We start from the raw sequence: 23,470 nt of genomic DNA, 5'->3' as shown, positions 1-23,470 counted from the left end.
ATTAAAACATGTTGAAAGATCATTTAAATATGACTTATTTGTATTTTTTTAAATATTTAGGTTTTGATTTAAATATTTTAATTTAAACTAAGTTGAAATGTCATGTTAATGCTATCAAAACTACACATTTTAGAATAATAACTTTTTGATTTTTTAAAATAATAAACAAAAATATACAAAAATAAATTATAAGTAGTTATATAATACATTGAATATAATTTAAAATAATTTTATTTAATTTTGAATACTTTCAAATGTTGTGTTATACATTAACTATAAAGTCAGTTTTTAAAAAAAATAGGATACTTGCTTTTAATATAATTAACCCAAAAAAAAAGCTTTTTAAAAATAATTTTGATTATATTTAAAATATAACTAGATCTCAAAAAATTAAATTAATTAAAAAAAAAAAACAAATTCCAATTCCTATTTTAATTGTTGCAACCAAACACAGAATATATATCTTTCGACTCCTCTTCTAGAACAAACAAACATGTTCAAATGATATTCCAAAAGTTATTTTAAGAATGCACAAATTCCAAAAAAGAGTTTATTTTAGCATTGATGAATGTCACATTCAACAATTCCTGCAACCAAACACACCCTTAAGGAAGAAAAAGGTCCACTATGTGAAATAGTTCAACCCCACGTGGTGCCATGAGATTAAAGATTACCTTCGCGTAGATATGAAAGGTAAAAATAGGCTATTAGTGGCGTAGTTACGAATGGAATCCATCATTTACGGTGTGAGACGAAAAGGTGGACGGTGCCCAAGGAGGATTGGGAAGAAAGAAAATGCATCTAGTGGGATGTGTAGAAACGTAATGACACTTCATCTTTGAGAGTGCAACATACCATGATATCCGGAAGCAATTTGAGGACAATTTGAAGGAGGGCCAATTACATTAGATTTTTGAGTACACAAGACTACATAAAACAACGAGATTCATAACAGAACGTTGACATTTAAAAGAACATAAAAAGGATCCCATAGGCTAGCTGGTCTGGGGGACATCATTAAAATATCTTCCTTCATTCATTCAAGGTACACAGATTGATCGACAAAATGCCTCAATGAAATGTAGTATCATGAACAACTATCATTACTGGGTATGCACAAAATGCCTTCGAACTTTTCAACCAAATACAATTCGCAAGTGAAAATTCGAACTTTTCAACCAAATACAATTGACAGGGGAAAAGACAAACTCGTCCACCTTTGTGAGTATCCTCCTAGCTTGTGCCAAAATGGGAGCTTTAGAACAGGGTATGAGTGTCCATGCCAAAATAATTGAAAGTGGGCTTTTGTCAAATAAAGTAGTTGCGACTTCTCTAATAAACCTGTATGCAAAGTGTGCTAGCATTAGTAAGTTGAGGTCCCATGGGCACCCGCTTGCTTAAAAATAGAACGGGTGCCGTTGAGCTTTTTTAAGAACATTTAAAGGGGAGCTGTCTCATGGGCATTACATATAAATCTGCTTAAAAAAATTAGCTCCTAAATTGAAGGAAATATTAAAATTATAAACTGTTGTTTTTAGAATTTTTGGTAAGATGATTTCAATTTGGAGAGAAAATGAAAGGTAGGTTTTTGCCAAGTGGCAGAATTCTTCCCTAAACAGTAAGGGCTATTTCCAACCCCTCCCGCCTTTTGCATCCGCTCAACTAAAAAGTAGGGGCTCCTAGTTAATAGGAAAAGATTCTAAATTAAGCTTTAGCCCCCCAAAATATTAACGTCCAGCGCCTTAAATATAGAGCCCAAACCCCCATGGGACCCAGGGCAAGGCGCGTGATATGTTCGACAAAGTGCGTAAGGCAAATGTTTTTACATGGACCGCAATGATCACAGGATACGCACAGAATGGTTTTCTTGATGAGGCGTTAACTCTTTTCAAAGAAATGCCCGACCGCAATGCATTCTCATCGAATGCAATAATTGCTGGATATGCACAAAATGGCCAAGTTGAAAAAGCTGTGGAGATCTTTGAGAAAATGCAATCGACAGATATAAACCCCGACAAATTGACATTTGCCAGTATCCTGCCGGCATGTTCCAAAATTGGAGCTTTGAAACAAGGTATGGAGTTCCATCAAAAAAAATTGAAATGGGGTTTTTATCTGATGTAGTTGCGACTTCCCAGGTAGACATATATGCAAAATGTTGCAGCATAAAGAAGGTTCGTAACCTGTTTGACAAACTGAAACATGCGGACGTGGCTTCATGGAACACAATGATATCAGGTTATGCGATGCATGGCCATAGCCAGGACGCCCTTAAACTCTTTGAGCTTATGAGGTCCCGTGAAACCAAACCCAACTATATAAGCTTTGTTTGTGTTTTATTTGCATGCAGCCATGCAGGTCTATTGGATGATAGCTGTAAATACTTCAATCAGATGACTCATTCTTATTGCATTATACCTACAGTTGAGCATTATGTATGCATGGTTGATATTCTTGGACTTGTTGGCTGCTTTGAGGGAGCCTTAAATTTTATCATCAAAATAACAATAAAACCTGATTCAGTTGTGTGGATGAGTTTGCTTGGTTCTTGCAGATCACACAAGAATTTTCATCTAGGAGAATTTGTAGCAACACTTCTTTTTGAGTTGGATCATACGAATACCGCACCTTATGTTCTTCTGTCAAAAATGTATGCCGAAATAGGCAGATGGAACGATGTTCAGATTGTAAGTAAATTGATGAAAGATAGACGGATAAGGAAGATACCTGGATGCAGTTGGATTGAAGGTCATAAAACAGTTCATGTTTTTTGTGTAGGTGACAAATCACACCCAGAAACACGAGATCTATGCAAAATTGGAGAAACTGTCTTCGGAGCTGAAGGCAGCAGGGTATGCTCCAGATTCAAAACCTCTGCTAAATGATGTTCGGCTACCATAGTGAGAAATTTGCAATTGCATTCGGGTTGTTACACATTGATGCAGGAGCATCACAAGATTCAAAACAATTCATACACTCCGGACATTACATGCATTATAATTTTTTCAAAGTCAATATGGATGTAATTGGTTGGGGAGACATTAGTATTTTAATTTAATAAATGCATTAGTAATATGTTTACTCTTCGGTCATGAAGAACCGTTAGAGGAATTAGACTGAGTCAGTTGTGGGTAGTTGGAAATTAGTTTTGGGGAAATCTTTATTATATTTTGTCATTCGATGAAAGGAAGCAGTAGGAGGGTAGAATAGGGCAGAGTAAGAGGAATGAATGAGAATCGATGAATGGAGAATGTAATCTGAAATGGAATAATGAAAAGAAGAATTAAGTTTCCGGTTCATATCTTGTGGTTTCTTCATTTTCACAGTTATAATTCTTTGTTTGTGATTCTCTGTATTGTTATGAACAGAATATATTAGAAAGCTTTATCATTTACATTTCCTTTCTGCTGTGTGCTCCACATCAGATTGGTATCAGAGCACAGCAAAAGGTCTGGGAAGAAGATCTAGGATTTGGCAGGTTGAAGGTCCCTTGTTGATGCTTGGAGTTGAATTATCCTCTAAGAGTGTTCCAAGGTGGTGGCTGGATATCTAATGAACCCTAGATTGATTTGAGAAGATGGTTTTGACAAGGAGTGAAAGAGAAATAATTAAGGCATTAAAAGAGTACTTGTATGGCGATAAAAAGGAGAGAGAAGAAAGAGAAAGAAAGAAGAAGGAAGAAGAAGCAAGAAAGAAAGAAATAGAATGGATGAAACAAGAGGAGTTGAGAAGCCTAAGAAGGGTTTTGGAAGAACTAGAAAAAAAAAGTTACAAGAATCTTAGAGAAGAGTTAGATAAGAGTATTGCAAAATGGGAGAGGATAGCATTGCTTTTGGAGCAAGCAGTAGATGAAGATGAAGTTGTTGATGAAGACAAGGATCAAGAAGTGGTACACATTCCATTGGAAGGGCACGAACAGCAGATGAATGCTGGTGTAGAGAGTGAGAGTGAGAGTGAACAACAAGAGGTTGTTGTTGAACCTTGTGAGGAAAAGGTTCTTGCGGATGAGGGAGAGTTGGTGATAGGTATGGTTGAAGAAATAAATTGCCTGGATGATGGAGATGTTGACAAAAATGATCAAGACGGAATGGACATAGTCCAAGGATTACAGGCTGAAGAGAAGACTATTGATGACAGGGATGAAGTATTTGTTGATGAATGTGATGCTCTAGAGATTTACAAACAGGGAGAAGATCATATTGTGGATCCAGTTGATTGGTATGCACGTGATATGAGGCTGACTAAGGTATTTCTTCCAAAATTCAACGAAGATACCATAAAGGGTATTCATTCTATAGTTTGGAATCAGCATGTTATGGCAAGCAGCATTAATTCAGTCATCATTGTGATACCATACAATTGGAAGACTCGGAAGAAGATCACAACAATTCAACGGGACTTGAATTTTTCTGTCCCTAGGAGTATGATGCAGGAGCATCACAAGATTCAAAACAATTCATAGACTCCGGACATTACATGCATTATAATTTTTTCAAAGTCAATATGGATGTAATTGGTTGGGGAGACATTAGTATTTTGATTTAATAAATGCATTAGTAATATGTTTACTCTTTGGTCATGAAGAACCGTTAGAGGAATTAGAGTGAGTCAGTTGTGGGTAGTTGGAAATTAGTTTTGGGGAAATCTTTATTATATTCTGTCATTCGATGAAAGGAAGCAGTAGGAGGGTAGAATAGGGCAGAGTAAGAGGAATGAATGAGAATCGATGAATGGAGAATGTAATCTGAAATGGAATAATGAAAAGAAGAATTAAGTTTCCGGTTCATATCTTGTGGTTTCTTCATTTTCACAGTTATAATTCTCTGTATTGTTATGAATAGAGTATATTAGAAAGCTTTATCATTTACATTTCCCTTCTGCTGTGTGCTCCACATCACACATATCCGCTGGAACAACTATTAGAGTTGTCAAGAACCTTCAAGTATGCAGCGACTGCCACACTGCAACCAAGTTTTATCTCCAGGATTGTTGCAAGAGAAATTATTGTTAGAGATTCCAACCGTTTCCATCATTTCAAGCATAACCATTGTTCTTGTGGAGATTATTGGTGATGCTGAGAGTAGCAAGCTATAAACTTACAGTTGCACTGTAACAAGATATATGGTCACACTTGCAGTGGCACTGACATCACATAGTGAATATATGATATATCGGAAGAATCGCCTTTGACTTAATGAAATGAAATTGTATACCATGCATCTCTACTAGAGATACTGACGATTTTTTGTTAATTTATATTTTAGATTACCACTAAGGATCACGATGTTGAATGAGTTTTCAGACTGAAAAGCTGGAGGACGAGGTCGAGGAATGGGAACGTGTGAAGTGTGGAATATGTGAAGGCTTGAAGGAAATTAAAGCTGCAGTGGTAGCAGGAAACGTGGTGGAAGGCTATGATCAATTCTTTTCCGGGATGTACATATGATTAACAGACCATTCTTCATCCTAGTTTTCACATTCATTCTCCATTTTTTGTTGTCTTTTTGTCTCGATTAATTATATTGTGTTATACCTTCGTCAGTTCTGCCAATTTGAACCCAAATCACATGTTTCCAGGTACATTTTATCAGCTCTACGATCAGGACATGCTATTAACAGTTTACCAAGAATCAGGGTCAGTTGCCCTGAATTCTTCAAATCTAATTGTTGGATTTCATTAGTTGAGGAGTAAACATCACAATCATAAGATTGGCCTCTGGGATTTCTCTGAAGAACCTTTTTATTTGCTTATAAATCTGATTCACCACCTATCACATAATACAGATAAGTTCTCTTCATAAAAATCATAATATTTGTAAAAGATAGATGCTCATAACCTCTAGACTTATGGTTTAGAAGTCTGTGAAGAAGCTTCACATGCCAGTTATTACTTTGAGGGATAAAATGTTAGTAGAGTTCGACTGTTTTCATTATAGTTGCTGCCTATGGTAGAATACTTATGCATCCGCAAAATTTTTTATTCGACTTAGTCAATCGACCTTTCGAGGACAAAAACATTATAATTGATCTTTAATATTATTTTTGAATGATCTGAAAATATGTTTTTTCTGATTTCTCATCGGTCAGAGCAAGCAGAAAAACCATTTTTTCTTTGGAAAAATACAAAATTTCTTAAATCATAACCATGAAAATATTTAGAAGGTTCATTAATGCCAATTCTGGAAGCTTCTTGCATTTTCTCTCCACCGTCACCATTGTCACGGTGTCTCTGTCAGCCAACAATGTAGCGAAATGAAAGCCGTACTTCCTACCTGTGAATTTCATGAGAGTGAATCACAGGAACATAGCTTTGGGTTCTCAGGCATCATATCTTGGGGGTTTGTTGCTTAATTGTCTTCTCTGATTTGAGGGGTGACGGGGCAAATCGATGGTTTTCCCTACATAAATCTGTAATTGCCCTCGACAGATCAGAATTAGGGTTTTGTGACTGGCTAAATATCTAGGAAAGGATCTTTATATTGTCTCGAGAAGTCATGGCTGCAGTTAGCACCATCATGAAGGAGGTTCTGACGGTGAGTTGTCGATGCAATTTTTGTAGCTTATTTGGTGAATATAGGGCATAGCTGAAGGGTATCAGTCGGGCTGGTTATGATTTACATCTGATCTCTATTTGCTTACAGCTTCTCAGTGAGTGGCTTTTTTATCTTGTGGGTGTATCAGATGAGTATTCATAGCCCTTGTTAGGTGTCGGTTTGGAGCAGATTTGAGTGTTTTTTGTTCTTGTACTTGAACGCAGTCTGCAGCTGAGTGCCTCCTGGATGAAATGTTGGACATTTGTTTGAACTTTGAAGTTAGTGAATTTGGTACCCTTAGATCTATTCACATTTTGAGTTTCTCGTTTTTTTGTTTATCAAATTGGTACTTTCAAGTTTCACCCACTGTTTGATTAGAGTTTGGATACTTTAAAGTGGTAGCACTCTAGGTTTAGGGCAATTGTCAGCATTTGAGGATGGATCTTACAGTTTTTCTGGATGAGCCTTAATATTTTGCAATTTCACATCAGCCTGGATTTTGGGACATTTCAGATCTCCATAGATTATAGAATCAACAACTGTGTTATTGCATTCTTATTTATTTCTTTTGCAGATGTACTATCTCAACTTGGGTAGAAGTGCTTGTTTTGTAGTAAGATGCAAATGAGCTTTCTCTCCAGCAATGTTTTTTATTCGCATTTTACTGTTTCTGGAATGTAGTGGTGCTCATGATCAAACTCAACGATTCAATCCCTCCTCCATTAAGGTACGGTTGTCAGTTCTCAAGCTAATGGAACAGGTATTTCATAATATTTTGTGTGCCAAACCGAGAATCTCTTTAAAAAGTCATTCAACTAGGATTTAAATGAAGGTCATGTAATGGAGGAAAAGGGGAAACATAATGCATCACAATGAATAAAAAGAAAATAGCGGTAGACTTACTCTTTATGCTGACTAATTTCCTAACCAGATATGACTGCAGAAAATTCAAGGGCATTTTCCATTCATCAAGCTTGTCGAGATAGGATAATCAGAAAATGCTGCTGCATACACTCCTCCTTCCATGTGCCAAAGCTCCCAAGATTTCACTTCATAGAGGACAGAAATAAACAGGACATCAATTTCTGCTAACATAAGAACAAGCTTGTCCAAACACCACTTCAACTCGGCATAGCTTTTGGAAAAAATAGCAGTTTGCATGAGAGATGAGCATATGTCATTGCGAATGGAAAATGGAATTGAATCTCCTCCTCCTATCTCTTCTCGGTCTAGAAATGCTCTTGACTATTCCAAGTCAAAATGTCTTTCTTTGTGGATTTTTATGGATCTGTATAAAATTTAAATTGAGCAATATTGCAGCGGATATGTGCTCTGATTTTGATTTGCCTTCAGGAGAAACTAGGCTAAAATTTAGCACTAGGTCTGCTTGCTGCAAATTCTTATTGTAAATGTTTTTTAATAACTCCGTTAAGTGAAATGGTCTGGGAAAATATCAATGAATGTTAAGGAAGGGGACTTAGACGAGGTATAAGCTAGAATAGTAGTGCCTGGCAGATCTTACTGCAATTTCTTTGAAGAAACTAAATTGTAAAAAGTTGAATGTCTCCTGATTTTGATACTGGCAGACCTTGATGTTGATTTGTTGCTAAAGTGCCCTTCATTTAGGATTATAAAACAAGTTAGTTGCAGATCCAGATCTAGTACTCAGATCTGGTGTTAATTGCAACGTGATTATGTTTGATATGATTTTGAGCTTGTGAAGCATCTCGGCTAGAATGCACACATCAGGGTAAATAATAAATTTAGTTTTACAGTTTCTTTAGTAGTGAATGTGAGATTGGAAGTTAGTGCATTGTTAGTCCTGTATAGTCTGCTCTATTTTTTGTCGTCAAAATGTTCCACTCAAAATATATCTTAATTTTGTAAATGAATTTGCAGAGACTGTTAACTGTCAATGGATTAACAATATGGACAAGATTAGCCATAACCGTCACTGATTTAGGGGGGTTTTGATGGATTATATGTATGCTGCTGACTTAAACAAATCCCTTGCAAGACCATAATGCTCTGCTGATGTCAAGTAATTCTGAATCTGAGCCAATTATCTACAAAGCACAGTGCATTGTTGGTGTTGTATACTCTACTCTCCTATTGTTGTCAAAATGTCCCACTCAAAATATATCTTAATTTTGTAAATGAATTCCTAGAGGCTGTTAAATGTCAATGAATTAACAATATGGACAAGATTAACCATAACTGTCACTGATTTCGGGGGGTTTTGATGGATTATATGTATACTGCTGACTTAAACAGATCCCTTGCAAGACAACCTTGCTTTGCTGATGTCATGTAAGTCTGAACAAAAAACTTGTTTGCATTTTAAGTTTTACGTTATTATCTTTGTGGATTTTCTTTGCAATATATTTTAGTTTATATAAATCTATGAAAATTTTGGTTTGAAAGAACCCACAGTTGGGTTTCTTTTAAGTCTAAACTTATTCTGATGTAAGATTTTTAATTTGCCATTTTCAGGCAATACTTTGTTCACACTAATGATGTAGTTGCAAAAGATCTAAGTTCTTTTATCTGACAAGTACAATCCATAGCTTTCTTCTATGTTCATTTGATTTTTCAGTGCATCTTATTTGGTTTAGTCCAATTTGACATCTGATTTTTTGCCTATTCCTGATTTCCGAATTGTTTTCAGGCTGAAAAGTCCAAGGCGACTTCATTTTCATTGTACGGGACTGAGGCAAAAGGTATCGTCTCTTTGAGGAAAATAAATTTCTAACTGGTGCAAAAGCACCCAAATAAAGAATGTACATATGCCAATCAGTCACTACCGAGTGTCAATTCTGCGAAAGCCGACTAGGGGAGTTTATGTTGGGATTTGTATAGGTCCTTGTGGGGTTGGTTTACCCTATTCTATATTGTTTTGGAACAGTCTATAAGCCTTTTTGGCAAGAGATAAGGATCTAGATCTTTCTGTAAGCCATTTTGGTCTTGTAGGGTCAGTTTTCCTATGTAATAATCTAGAATGTTCCCTAGACCGTTTTAGCTTGTATAAATGGAATCTTCGGGTTTAGAGTTGGATAGATTTTTTAAAGTGAAGTTGCTCTGGATAAAAGTTTTTGGATACGAAGTGTTTAGGTTTAGATCAAGTTTTTGGATATGAAGTTACGGGGAGAAGAAATCTTTAGGAGAGCAAGTGTATATACTGTTCATTTGATAAATCAATTAGAAGAATATTGTTATCTTTCTCTTTTTGGTGCTGGTTCCTTTTGTTTTTGCTTTCATTGAGTTTATCTCTGCATCATTTTTGGTCTCAGAGCTTGGGGAAAGCTCCTAAGGCGCTTGGGAAAAGCTTGGGGAAAGCTTTCAGCTTCTAAGGCAAATTGGATTTTGTGACAGGTTGAGGAAAGAACTTGTAAGTGTGGCCAAAAGACTAGGTTGAGTGGAGAGAACCTAGATAGGAGACAATGGTCACAAGAGGAGATTTATCTCATGATCAAAAGATACTATTCGATGCATGGGTTTCATATTGGGGTTTTCAGAACAAGAAGAAGGAAGAAGCAAGGAAAAGAGCGGAAGAGAAAAGGAAGAAAAGAGAAGAGGAAGCCAGAATAGATAAGAGATAAAAGAACGAATGGAATTCCTAACACAAGAATTGAGAAAGCATGAAGAAAATTTAGTGCAACTAAAAGAGGAATTGCAGAAAAATATGGAAAAAGAAAATACAGATCTAGAGCATCAACCAATTCAAATTATAGAAGCCTGTACTAAGACATTGGAAGAGAAGAGTTGTCCGTTGAAAGAACAACCTGATCACATTGATGCTGATATACCAGATGAACAGATCGATGCTGACATACCAAAGGAACACAGGGATGCAGATATACAAGGTGAGCAACGACATGTTTTTGATGAAACTTATGATATAGAAGTTTTTGAAGATAGAAAAGAGGTTGAAATGGTTGATGAGCATTGTGATGAAACGGTTCATTAAGGGCTGGATGTACTGGTCCTTAGTGCAGCCAAGAAATGGCATTTGAAGTTAAGAAAGAAGGTGGTTTGGCCTATCAAAAGGATACTAGCAGCAAGGAAAAAGACTTGTGATGAAGCTAAGAGGATAGAGGAGGCTCCAATAGTGATGAATTTGTCTACACGCATGGAGATATTGCAGCATAAAGACATCACAGCAAAGGATGCAGCAGTTCCTACAGTAACCCAAATTGGTGAAGTCATATTTAATGAGGTTCCATCTAATCCATTCATTGTAGGTTTGTAGGTGTTCTATTTGAATATGGCAAAAGTTTACGCACATATGACAGTTGATTTGGATACTGGTCAAGAGTACAAACAGCAAATACCAAAAAATTGGAAGGCACGAAAAAGGAAGGCCAATCCAAGGGACTTGGATTCTATTGTCCCGAGGAGTATGGTGTAGAAGCACCCAAATAAAGAATGTACATATGCCAATCAGTCACTACCAAGCATCAGTTTTGCGCGAGCCGACTAGGAGAGTTTATCTTGGGATTTGTACAAGTCCTTGTGGGGTCGGTTTACCCTATTCTATATTGTTCTGGAATAGTCTATAAGCCATTTTGGCAAGAGATAAGGATCTAGATCTTTCTGTAAGCTGTTTTGGTCTCGTAGGGTCAGTTTTCCTATGTAATAATCTAGAATGTTCCCTAGACCGTTTTAGCTTGTATAAATGGAGTCTTTGGGTTTAGAGTTGGACAGGTTTTTTGAGTGAAGTTGCTCTAGATAAAAGTTTTTGGATACGAAGTGTTTAGGTTTAGGTCAAGTTTTTGGATACAAAGTTACAGAGAGAAGAAATCTTTAGGAGAGCAAGTGTATATACTGTTCATTTGATAAATCAATTAGAAGAATATTGTTATCTATCTCTTTCTGGTGCTGGTTCCTTTTGTTTTTGCTTCCGTTGAGTTTATCTCTGCATCACTAACATTTGTCAAGGTTATTTCTTGAACAACGATGAAAGCTCCTCCAGCTCACATGTCAATTGGTTTGCTACCTCTACTGCATACTTACACAATAGTAGTATATAGCTAGATGTGACTTTACACACTAGGGGTTCTCCAAATGTAGGAGAAACTGGATCACTCCACCATCTGCGTTTCTCTTCTACTTACAATTTGGAAATGCCAATGTGATGCTAATTGGATATAACTATATAGGTTATGCATTATGATATTTTATTGGAGATTCACTGCAATTTGACATGTACTTTCTAAAGCTCCATTGCCATGTTTAGCACCTAGTCTCCAAGACCCTACCAGTTCCCTAGTGACATCTCTAATGCCTACCCAGAGCCTTCCCTGTGTTAAAAACTCTGTGATAGGTTGAGCATTCATGGACCTTGGTAGGTAACTTGTTCTTACCAGTGGGACAGCAACTGATTTATGAATAGTGACAGGAAAAGGAGTTCTTGCTGCTTCATTGGGAAGAGGGCGCTTGTGGAAGCTAATGGGCAGCTGTTTCTCTGGCTCAGCAGTCAAGAGATGGTGCTCCTCATCAGTAATATCAGTCTCCAAACTTTCATTCTCATTCTCAATCCAATTCCCAATTTCATTCTCCATCTCATTCTCCTCCAGCCTGGAAAAGCATCTCTTATGCTTTTTTGGCAGGACTATTGTTGATGACACTTCCCTCAATCTGGGTATAACGTGTTCCAGATTTCCAGCTATATGTGGTTTGCATGTACTCCTATAACCACAATTTCCCTCAGAAGTATTGTTGTGTTGGCAACTTTGCAATGACCTGACAACTTAAGCACTCTTCATATTTACAACCATTTCAAATTTGTACTATTTTTATATTATATTATAAATATTCGTTCATACAAAAGAACATGTTCACTGATTCACAAGCAGACTATTTTGTAGAGTTTTTTTTCAGCTGCAATTGAAGTAGATAAATGTTAATTATGTAAGACAATAGATTAAGATTGAAGGTAATAGTCTGATACAATGCATGTCCGTGCCATTTGCTACGTGTACATGCTAAACACCATATTATGTTCTCACTGTCAATGGATGTTAAGCTCTGCAACATTTAAGAAATCTACAAAAAAGTCTTTGCAACATAAATATAAATGAATTGCTCAAATCTCGGTTACACTTGTTGCTTGGTTTGGCTCTTAGATTCTTTATCTTTGCAAACAATTCTATATAATGCTGTATATGGACTATTCTGAACACTATTGTATGTGTACTGTTTGAATATAAAAGTGGCCTTTTCAGGACATCAAATCAATGCTTCGCCTGCTTTCCATGATATTCAGTTCTCTTTCCTAACCAGATGCATTTATTTCCTTCTCGATGCATTTTAATATTTCATATAACTATACTATATTATATAAATCATACTTTGTGATACTTTAAACTAGAATGTTCAAAACTTTCAACTTACCCTTACACCTCTTCAAACAAAATGAAAATATGCTTTAGCCAGGAACTCAACGCTTTGCATCTCTTGTTGATTTGAGGGATCATATGTTTGTGGAATTTGATTGTTTTCATTAATAGTTTGAGGGATAATATGTTTGTAGAATTCTATTGTTTTCAAGTTTCATTACAATAAACTATTTTGAGCCATTAAGGTTTACATACTTTTAAAATGAAAGTAAGTTTTAGCAATTAACATGTAGGGTAAAGTTACAGGTTTTTCATATTATATTTGATATTAGAATAATACGCACCACGAGGCCTGTAAAATGGTATAAAGGAGAGGAGTAAATTGATAGGCGACAGTTAAATAGTTTTAAACTTAATTGAACTATGATTTTTAAAGGAGCGGTGGTATTTGTTTGGGTTTGTAGGTTTACCTGGTTGCTAAATATTGATGCAATTAAGCTGCAGAGTAAATTTAATAGAAAAGGAAAGTACCGTGGTCATTACATATCTGAAACATGTTGAACTTTGATGAAGCGTACTAAATATTGAGAGATAATTGCATTTATAAAAAATAATAAAACCTGATAGCATATAACCGATTTTACATTAGTAAATGCAAAATCTCAAGTTTCGAACTCCAAATTGAACATACTTTTTTCTTGAATTGCATTGAGAGAAAACATTAATACATTACAAACAAGTCCTCGTGATACTTCATGAAATGTTGTTACAAGCCTTGAACAAAAAATATATCAAATTTCTTGACTTCGGTAATTGTTTGTGGGCAAAGTTTTGTAATTCTGGACACAATTCAAACATCCAACTATTTGCATGAGTGTGTCACTAAATTTTTAGTTCCTGCCATGAAAGTACAACAGCCATGGTGTTTTTATACACTGAATAATCCATACTCTTCTAGCCAATTACAATTCAATTTATCTAAATTTTGTTTTCTGCTTATTAGTTCAGTGGCTGTTGTTTTTATACACTAAACAATCCATACTCTTCTAGCCAATTACAATTCAATTTATCTAAAATTTGTTTTCTGCTTATTAGTTCAGTGGGTTAAGCTGCAGGGATTTCATGGAACATTTTTTTCAGCTCTATGATTGGGGTTCCATTCCTGTCTACAAATTGTCAGAAGCAAGTGTTGCAACTTTTTACAGTCGCTGCAGTGTTTCACTAAATGCAACAAATTAGTGTTCAATCCAATGAGTTCACTTTTATCACCCTTCAGAACTCTGTGCCAAAACAAGAGCTTTTGAATAGAGAATGAGAATTCGTGAAAGCATTATGGAAAAGGGCTTTTTGTTGGATGTTATAGTTACCAGTGCCTTCAGACAAATGTATATAAAATGTGGAAGTGCATACAAGGCACATCAACTGTTTCACAAAATGACAGCGAGTTAGTCTCATGGAAATGGAACGATTATAGGATTTGCATGGAATGGATTTGTTAAAAGAGGTTTGGAAACTTTAAAGAAAATGTACTTGACATGCATAAAGCCAGTCTCCACAACTTTGCCAGCATTCTTCTAGCCTGTCCCTAGTGCGCTACATGAGAGATTTACATGAGGGTGTTGACTTACACCGAAGTAAAACAAAAGTGCTTTTTCTCAGATGCTATAGTTGCAAGTGGATTGACATATCTACATGCAATATGTGGAAGAATAGATAAGATAAATGAAATGTTCAAAAAAGTACCCCAAAAAAATGCAGTCTCATGGACTATGATTACAGGATATGCACAAAATGGTGTTCTTGATGAGTTTATAAGCGAATGTGCCTCAGGTGTTGTGGCATTTTGAATGTTCTATCTCAGTCAATGGCATTTTCCTCGCCGTTTGATTATTTGATTACTTCAGATTCCAGTGGTTGCTGAAACGCATATTGACCATGCTTTCTATGACCAAGATTGATGACCAAGATTGCAAGTAGGTGTGTTGAGGTTCTGGAGCATGCTGTGAACAGTGTGCTGTTAGCTGTAATCATCTAAAAATGGTCATCTAGACTATTAGCCCCCTTCTCAGCATTTTGGCTAAATTAATTTAATCATTTACCTAGACCAAATTGCTAATAATCAATTTATTTGATTATAACCTATAGTTTGACAATGCTATCCTAAGTTCATTATTTGATTAAAAGAACATGTCCCCTTTTAATTAAATAAAAGACCCCATTCTTATAACCCACTTAAAGTGCACACATAAAGTCCTTTTTCTATTTTGCAATTAAAAGAAAAGGCTTTGTGACTTTTGTCTTATATGACAAGTCAACTTATATTCTATTGGTTGATTTGTGTGTGCACATGGATCACTCCTATTTTCGAATTCCACCGTTGATCATCCACCATCTTCATCTTGATCTCCACCGTCCATACATCTTTAAAAGGGAGAGAGCTTTCCCCCTCAATCCATCCATCTTTTGAATATTGTTATGCTGTAGGTTTTCTAACAGGTTTCTTTGGAGCTTTGTGGAGAACTTCTATTTCTTGTCTACATTCTCTCATACCATAGCATCTTAGCTTAGCTTTCATTTTTACATGTAGCTTAATCTCACATAGCTTAATAATAGTATTGTAACACTCTCATCCATGCTTAGAATAGCTGCATTTTTCATATTCATTCTAATTTAATCTTTAGTTGCATTGCGTTCTTGAGGAACTCCTTGGGACATTTGCATTCTTGCATCTTGTCTTTGGAACCTCCCATTGCATGGTTTACTAGCAAGAAGAGTATCTCTAAGGCTCATCTGAGAGCCTTCTTATTCTTGAAATATACTCTCTTGCACTCCGTGGATAGGGAGCTCTAAGCCGGCATCCAAGCATTCCCATCTCATGGAATCGTTTGGATAGAAGGGTTTAGAGTGGGACACTTTCGAGTGTACATTAGCCACTGCAAAAATGGCTTCTTTTCAAGCAACAGTGACATGGCTTCTCTTCAGATTCTTTCAGATACTTTTTGTGTACATAGCTACTTCGCTTGCTTTTCTCAGTGCTTTGTTGTCTATAACTCTGCCTTGAGTTTATTCACTACTGGCCAGTACGGATGGAAATTGAAGGTCACCATCCGCAGGGCATTTTTATGACAATAATTTCTATCTGGATTACGGATTATAGAGTAACTGCAATCTAGTGTATATGCTTGGATAAAATGCTTATCTGTGTTAATGTGTGAAGGCCAACAGTCATAACATTTTTTCCCTCTAATTGTGTCTCTCTTGATTTTACCAGACTCTTCATTTGTGATGTAATTGGAGCCTTTATATATGCTGTTCCTGCATCATTCGTCGTTTGATCATCTCATAACTGCTAAATGATGATTATTGTAGAGGAGTAGTTCCAAATGTTAAGAATAATAATCATTTGGACCTATTAAATTCAAATGATGAATGGTGATTATTGTAGAGGAGTAGTTCCAAATGTTAAGAATAATAATCATTTGGACCTATTAAGTTCAAATGATAAATGGTGATTATTGTAGAGGAGTAGTTTCAAATGTTGATGGACGGTATTGAAGAGTGACCTTGGGGCCTTCGACCAAGGTTAGCACTTTTGAACTTGGATACAAAGAGTGGTGAAGTTGTCATAGTTTGGGTACCTTTGGTGTTGTGCTCCAATTCTTTTTTAAGGTTGATTTGATGATGGACCTTCCATTGTAAAACAAACACAGTAAAACCCAAAATCAACTGTTCACACTTATTTGGGGTTTCAATAAAGAAAAATGAGTTAACCATCAACAATAACAAACACTTGTACAATGCCATCAACATTATACGGATGTAGACTACATTTTTAACTCTTAAGACTAAATTTCTTGAACTTGAAAGCCCACAAGGAAAAACCTACTGGCTTGTTTATTCATTCTTATTCCATTTCTATTTTTAGGATTCATAGATGCCCAAGCTACTTCATGGCAAAAGAGCAAAATCCAAGAAATCAAAGTGGCTATTTATAGAAAAAAATCAACTAGGCTGACATAGAAAAGGATACAATTAATTGGATACTTCCACAAAGGGCAAAAAAATGAAGTAAACCATTTATTAGAAATGGCTTAGGTTTGTTTGTATGCTTGTGTGCTGGAAGGCCACTTTTCACTAGAAGTTAGTATGAAGTAGGGATCGGTGACGATCAAAGTAGAAGTAGAGTTAAAAGTCCATTTGTCTTCTTGCAGTTGTAGCATCTTTTATGCGGTTTTATTTTTGTCCTCTTTATCTTTAGCATTCTCTAAACGTTTAAACCTGCTAGGATATTCAATGAAAGTTTGTCACTTTGAGCTTTTTTCTTTTGTATATAAAGTGTGATGACAACCTTGCCAGTTATACAAAATTCAAAGTTTCATCATTTATTTGCAGTGTGGAGCAAGATATATTTGTTGGAATTGCTATGGATAAAAATCTACATCATCCAATACCAACAAAGAGTGGTTTTAGGAGGTTTACATTAATGCTGTCACAAAATGACATACAAGATGATGATATATATTCCATAAATGAAGAGTTATGACATACAAGATGATGATATATATTCCATAAATGAAGAGTTCATTGGTTTTGTCCCAAGTACTCAGACAATGAATAAAACATTCAGCTTTGATATTTCTCAAAATATAGAGGGAAAATGAATAAACAATACCATGTACTCCATTTGAACAACAATAAAAATTTCAAGACAAAACACCTATGGTTTCTTCTACACAAAAAGGAAGGATACAATGGATCATTTTGGACACCATAGTCCTCATAGAAGCAAAGCGCAATGAGAAAGACACACTTTCAAACGGAGGGCCAATGAAGAAAGCTACAACATTTATTGAAAAGTGGAATATTGTTCTCATCATGGAGTCTTTCAGACAACAAATCAATATCAAGACCGCTAGGAGCATGTTTTGCCAGACTACAAGAGAGTCAGAGATTATGAGTTACATATTCCCTCTCGCCATGATAGTTATTAGAATATGACAAACAGAGAAAGAACAAAAAAATACTTCCATCAAACTTCCCAAAGGAGCTTATGGATGCAATTGAGACAAATTTTGGAACTGATAGAGTTATTGATCCTAGAAATATTACTATTGACATTCCTTAGTACACTAATACATCCAGTGACAAACTCTATTCCAAATGAAAACTCTCTAATGGATGAATTTGATATAATGAATGGAGCATGTCAAGGGTAAATACACACTGGCAATGAAAGTGAAAAGGGATACATAGGGAAAAAATGAAAGGCAACTCTAGAAACAATTGGCATGAAAGATACAATTCTTGAAAACAATAAACTAGTTGTTTCTACATTACAACTTGCTGAAGAGGGCTGCATGAAATGTCATGAAGAAGGCTATGCTTTGATGGAAAGGTGTCATGAAAAAGGCTATGCTTTGATGGAAAGGCAGTTGAGTAAGGAAGAAGGAAATGATGAAAAATTGATCAAATTGCAAGAACAAAAACTCAATCTGCAGATGAGCCTAGTTGTTGTACTTAATTCTATAGGTCAAACAATGGTTAAGATTTATGAATCATTTTCAAATGAAAAATTATTCAACTTAATGTTAGTACTTATAAAGGTTACAATTTTGTATGACATTTAAATAATATTTTGTTTGACATTTGAAATCATTGCACTTGCTTGTCTTGTGCACTAGTTTCATGAAACACTTGTGCTTGATTTTCATTTGAATATAGAGTTCAAAATTTTACATTCTATTTACATGGTTCTTGTGTGGAGTGCAATCTGCTAGTAGCTCTTCTACATTGGGATCTTTGGTATCATCTTTTTGAAAGCTTCTCTATTAAGTGATGTTTTATATTGTTTTTATACCCGTAAATGAAATTATGGAAGTGTTCATATATGAGGAGAAATTTAATGCTGAGAAAATAAAGTAATTTTCTTTTTAATTGTAGAGGTCTATTGTGTATTTGCTTTGGTCATTTGAAATAAAATCAAAGAAAGTTTTATTGTTAGTTAAATTCTTTCTTGAATGGAGTTGGGAATTCCAAGAATTGTAAAATAGTCATAGCTCTAAAAGCATTAAATCTGAAACTAGTGCAGTCATAGCACTAAAAGTATTAAATCTGAAACCAATACAGTCATACCTCTAAAAACATTAAATTCGAAACCAATACAGTCATAGCTCTAAAAGCATTAAATTTGATTTGCAAATAGGAACTACAGTGATAAATCATAAGTTGTGATATTGCTATCTCCTACTTATCAAAATCATGATTTTCTTCTTAGTTACATAGAGTCCAATTCCTTATTATAATTTCGGAGCCAATTGGCATGTGCAATTTTATTAAGCATCTCAGGAAGTATAGTTAGATGCCTTATTTATGTAGCTATCTTTAGTGCTTATCAGACTTAGATCAGACTTGTTCATACATATAAATTTGACAAAGTATAAGTAGCATGGCTAATTTGGCAAGAAGTCACACCTTAAATGGCATGGGAGGCGAAAAAACTTGCTTTCATTTTGGCTATGTTTTTGGTTAATTATGATTTATGATTTTATGTTTTTAAAAAAAAATAAAATAAAATTAGACTGCAGGAATCGGGTGCAGCACGACCGCCCTTATAAACTGCAGTGCACCAGGTAAACTTTTTAACGTGACCGGTAGCGCTGGCGCGACACGCCCACCGATACCACGGGGACGGGGGAGACTAGAACCCGTGACCAACCCCCTGCAACAGGGAATATTTAGCCAACCGAGCTAGGACCCCTGCCCTAGATTCTATGTTGATATATAACATTTGGAGCTATTCTTTTCTGATCTGTTTTTTCTTTTCTGTGTTTATATCATAATTGTATTTCTTACCATTTTTTAATGTTATTTTTTAAGTCTTAAAAACATTTTTTTTTGGTAATTTTTTTTGGCAGAGTAGAGTTCAATATTGCATAATGATTCAAATTCAACCAAAAAAATGAAATTTCTTCTTGTTGTTGCATCAAATGTTTATCCAATTGTCATTACAAATTTGGAATGAAACTCAGAATTCATAAATTATACAAAACAATTGTAAGAAACGTAGAGGAGATTTCTCTAAAATGGTACAATTGGCAACAATGGAATCAGATGACATGGAAATAGTCCTTCATGCAATCAATTTTGAGATAGAATGTGAGATTATTGGAAACAATTTATTTGTTTTTCAATGGAAAGGAAGAATTTAGGGTGAGTGGTATGTCAAGCTGCGCTCTTTACATTGGCGGAAGCACTACATTTTTCAAGTTAAATGTGATGATGAATATTTTCACAACATTTTTAAGTTGCTTTATGCATTATTTAAAAATCTTTGTGAAAATTTGAATGACGACCTAAAGCAAGGTGTAATACCATATTCATTTGTTATTACCATAAAAATTAGGGTATAGTCAGTTGAGAAACAAATTGTTGTTGCAATTTTATGATTGTCATTTGAAATGACAATGGTTAACATTAGTGAGCTATTTGGTTGTGGTAAGAGTTGTAAATAAGTTCATTAATGTCTTAAATCCATATGCAAGAGAATAGACAACATACTCACAAAATAATTGTGACACAAGATATACCTTGGAAAACCCTCACTGGGGAAAAAATCCAGCCTCCAAAAGCATCCATCACCTCGGTGTATGCTTTCAAATACAGGTTTGGGAAAAGAGTTTTGGGCTGAAGCTTGTAATACAATGGTATATTTAATCAATTGAAGTCCTTCTTCAGGGCTGAATTTTAGAATTCCGGAAGAGGAATGACAAGGAAGAAGAGTTTTATGCTCTCATCTTCGAGTATTTGGATGTCAAGCATTCGTTCATGTTCTTAAAAAGAAAAGGAAGTTGGATCCAAAACTCAGTCTTGCATATTTCTCGGATATGGAGAAGATCAATTTGGTTTCAGACTTTAGAATCAAATTGATAAAAAGATTATTTGCAGCAGGGATGCCATCTTTAATGAACTGGTTTGTCCAACTTTTCAAGTTCAGGAAGAAGTAAAAGAATATGCATCTATTTCACTATTTGAAAATACTCACACCAGCGGTATACTATTCAATTCACAAATCATCTTTCACCTACGTCAGTATTAGGACATGCACTTGCCTCCTCTTCATCTATAGACACTTTACTCTTTGATGATAGCAATGACAGTGTAAATACCCCCATATTTAATTAGACAGAACGAAGCAATAAACATAATGAAAATGATCAAAGTATGTCATTACCTTATCGGCCCACAGATTTGGAGGATTACAATATGCAATTTTTTGTTAATAAATATAAGGCATACGATACTTCAGACATGTCAATAAAGTGTTTGGATCGAAATTGCATTCCACAGATGACAGATCACATCCCATTTGGATCTCAGTCATCAGATATTGGTGGCGAAAGCAATCGATCTCTTCCTACTCGTGAGCAAGCACCAAGGCATGCGTGGCATGTACTGTTCACACAGTCGTTCACATGGATTTTGATGTCAATGAGAAACTTGGCACATCATGGGACCCTGCTTCTATCCCATTTCATAGTGCCGACATTCATCTACCTACAGACATTCCGCCACATACTGATGTGGACTTCGCAAACGATGAATGTAGAAATCCATGACAAATTGCCAAAGTCTTACCTCGCCCAAATTATATTCCCGACACAATACACCTGCGATCAATGTATGGGCACCGTAGGATAAACAAGGCACTTCCAATATAAATGCACAAGGCAGAATGGTGATCGGGTCTCATTATCATGAATTTCCAAATGACTCCATTAGACAGGGCATTCATAGTTCCCCATCATGGCAACACACACATACAACAAATACTGGTGTTAACATTGCAATCTCTCCTGATTGCATGTATGCACAAACAAGTCCTTTTGAACAAACAACTAACAATAGACAAAATCAGAACGCAGGCCATGGTATTGGTGATAATACATAGTTCCATTACACACATGACACGGTGCATTTTTACAAAAGGAAGTGCTCATGAGTTATGTGATATGACCATATCAGGGTATGATAAGTTGATACCAGTTCTAAGAGGACTGCTATTCACAAAACAGGGTAACAAGAAGAAAATACTCAAGGTTTGAGGAGGTCCACTAGAGAAAGACGACTTCCAACAAAATTTTCAGATTATGAGTTATTGTTTGCCGACGAGGCAAAGCCATCAATTCTGATTTCAAAATTCTCAAAACCAACAACATATAAATCTGCACTCAAAGATGTAAACAGTGATAAATGGCAAGCAATGATGCATAATGAAATATATTCTTTAATCAAGAATCGAACTTGGGATTTGGTTACTCTTCTGCCAAATCGAAGACCACTCAAGAACAAGTGGGTATACCGGTTGAAAGAAGAAGAGGAAGGCAAAAAACATTTCAAGGTTTGATCAAGAAAAAGGGATAAACTTCAATGAGATATTCTCACCAGTTGTTAAGATAACAACTATCCAAACTGTTTTGGGATTAATAGTAACATGGGATCTTGAATTGGAGTAGCTTGATGTTAAGACCACATTCCTACATGATGATGTGGAAGAGAAATTATATATGGAGTAGCCTCAAGGATTCATCAAGAAGGGATAAGGGCATCTTTATTGCAAATTAAATTAGAGCTTGCATGGCCTCAAGCAAGCCCCAAGATAATGGTACTTGAAATTCAATCACTTCGTGGCCAAACAAAAGTTCACAAGATGCGAATAAGATCCATGTGTCTACTTCAAGAAACTTCTTAATTGTGAGTTCGTCATTCTACTTTATGTTGACGACATGTTAGTAGCTGACACAAGTAAAAGAATTGTTAATGATAAAAGGAGAAACTGGCAAGAAAGTTTGCAATGAAAGGCTTAGGGGTAGTTAAGAAGATTCTTGGCATGATGATCACAAGAGAGAAAAAAGAGGGAAATCACACTCTCTCAAAAACAATATACTAATAAAGTTGTTGACTGGTTTGGCATGACTGATGCAAAAGTTGCTCCTCTTCCTCTTGCTGGTCATTTCTGTTTAATTTTTGAATTGTGCCCAAAAACACAAGAAGAAAAGGAATTCATGGATAAAATTTATTATAAATCTACAGTTGGAAGAATTATGAATGTCATGTTTTGTGCACGCCCCCACATTGCTCATGTTGTGGGAGTTGTAAGCAGATTCATGAGCAATCCCAGAAAGGCTCATTGGAAAGTTGTTAAATGGATACTAAGATATCTAAAAGGGACTTTAGATTATGTGTTATGCTTTGGAGGTAATAAGGTTCAGCTGCAAGGTTACATTGATTCTGATCTTGCTGGAGATTTGGATAAACGAAGGTCTACCACTGGTTATACCTTCATGTTTGTTGGACCTGCTATTAGTTGGGCTTCAAGTTTGCAACATTGCATTGCTCGTTCTTTAGTTGAGGTTGAATATTTGGCTCTTTTCGAAGGTGCAAGAGAGATGATTTTGCTTCAACAATTGCTTGGTGACTTGAAAGTTCAACAAAGTGAATATAATTTGTTTTGTGATAGCTGCAGTGCAATTTTCATAGCCCATAATCATTCATCACAGCATTGCTCTAAGCACACTGACGCGCATGCTTACTTTGTTCATC

At 35.6% G+C, this 23,470-nt stretch overlaps 1 protein-coding gene and 1 pseudogene across 3 annotated transcripts; both read left to right on the top strand.

Annotated features, from left to right (window-relative positions):
* The first annotated feature begins 725 nt into the window (after positions 1-725).
* Positions 726-7,857, top strand: LOC149529675 (pentatricopeptide repeat-containing protein At5g48910-like; annotated as a pseudogene). The gene is made up of 5 exons (XR_016358359.1): positions 726-821; positions 1,046-1,157; positions 1,196-1,354; positions 1,766-2,935; positions 4,901-7,857. The product of XR_016358359.1 is annotated as a pentatricopeptide repeat-containing protein At5g48910-like (transcript).
* LOC149529674 (uncharacterized) lies at positions 2,204-11,398 on the top strand. 2 transcript variants are annotated; one of them, XM_089811924.1, is made up of 2 exons: positions 2,204-2,293; positions 9,202-11,398. In XM_089811924.1, exon 2 carries the CDS (start codon positions 10,141-10,143, stop codon positions 10,498-10,500), a length of 360 nt encoding a protein of 119 aa, XP_089668050.1. In that variant the 5' UTR covers positions 2,204-2,293; positions 9,202-10,140; the 3' UTR covers positions 10,501-11,398. The 2 variants fall into 2 exon arrangements, with proteins under 2 accessions (XP_089668050.1, XP_089668049.1); XM_089811923.1 differs by lacking the exon at positions 2,204-2,293 and adding an exon at positions 8,373-9,087.
* Positions 11,399-23,470: the final 12,072 nt, after the last annotated feature.

Source organism: Cupressus sempervirens, chromosome 11 (assembly GCF_028749045.1).
Source record: "Cupressus sempervirens isolate cs-2001-9-10 chromosome 11, ASM2874904v1, whole genome shotgun sequence".
Classification (NCBI taxonomy): Eukaryota; Viridiplantae; Streptophyta; class Pinopsida; order Cupressales; family Cupressaceae; genus Cupressus; species Cupressus sempervirens.
The sequence above is the reverse complement of the archived record's forward strand: the minus strand, read 5'-3'. Positions and strand labels throughout refer to the sequence as shown.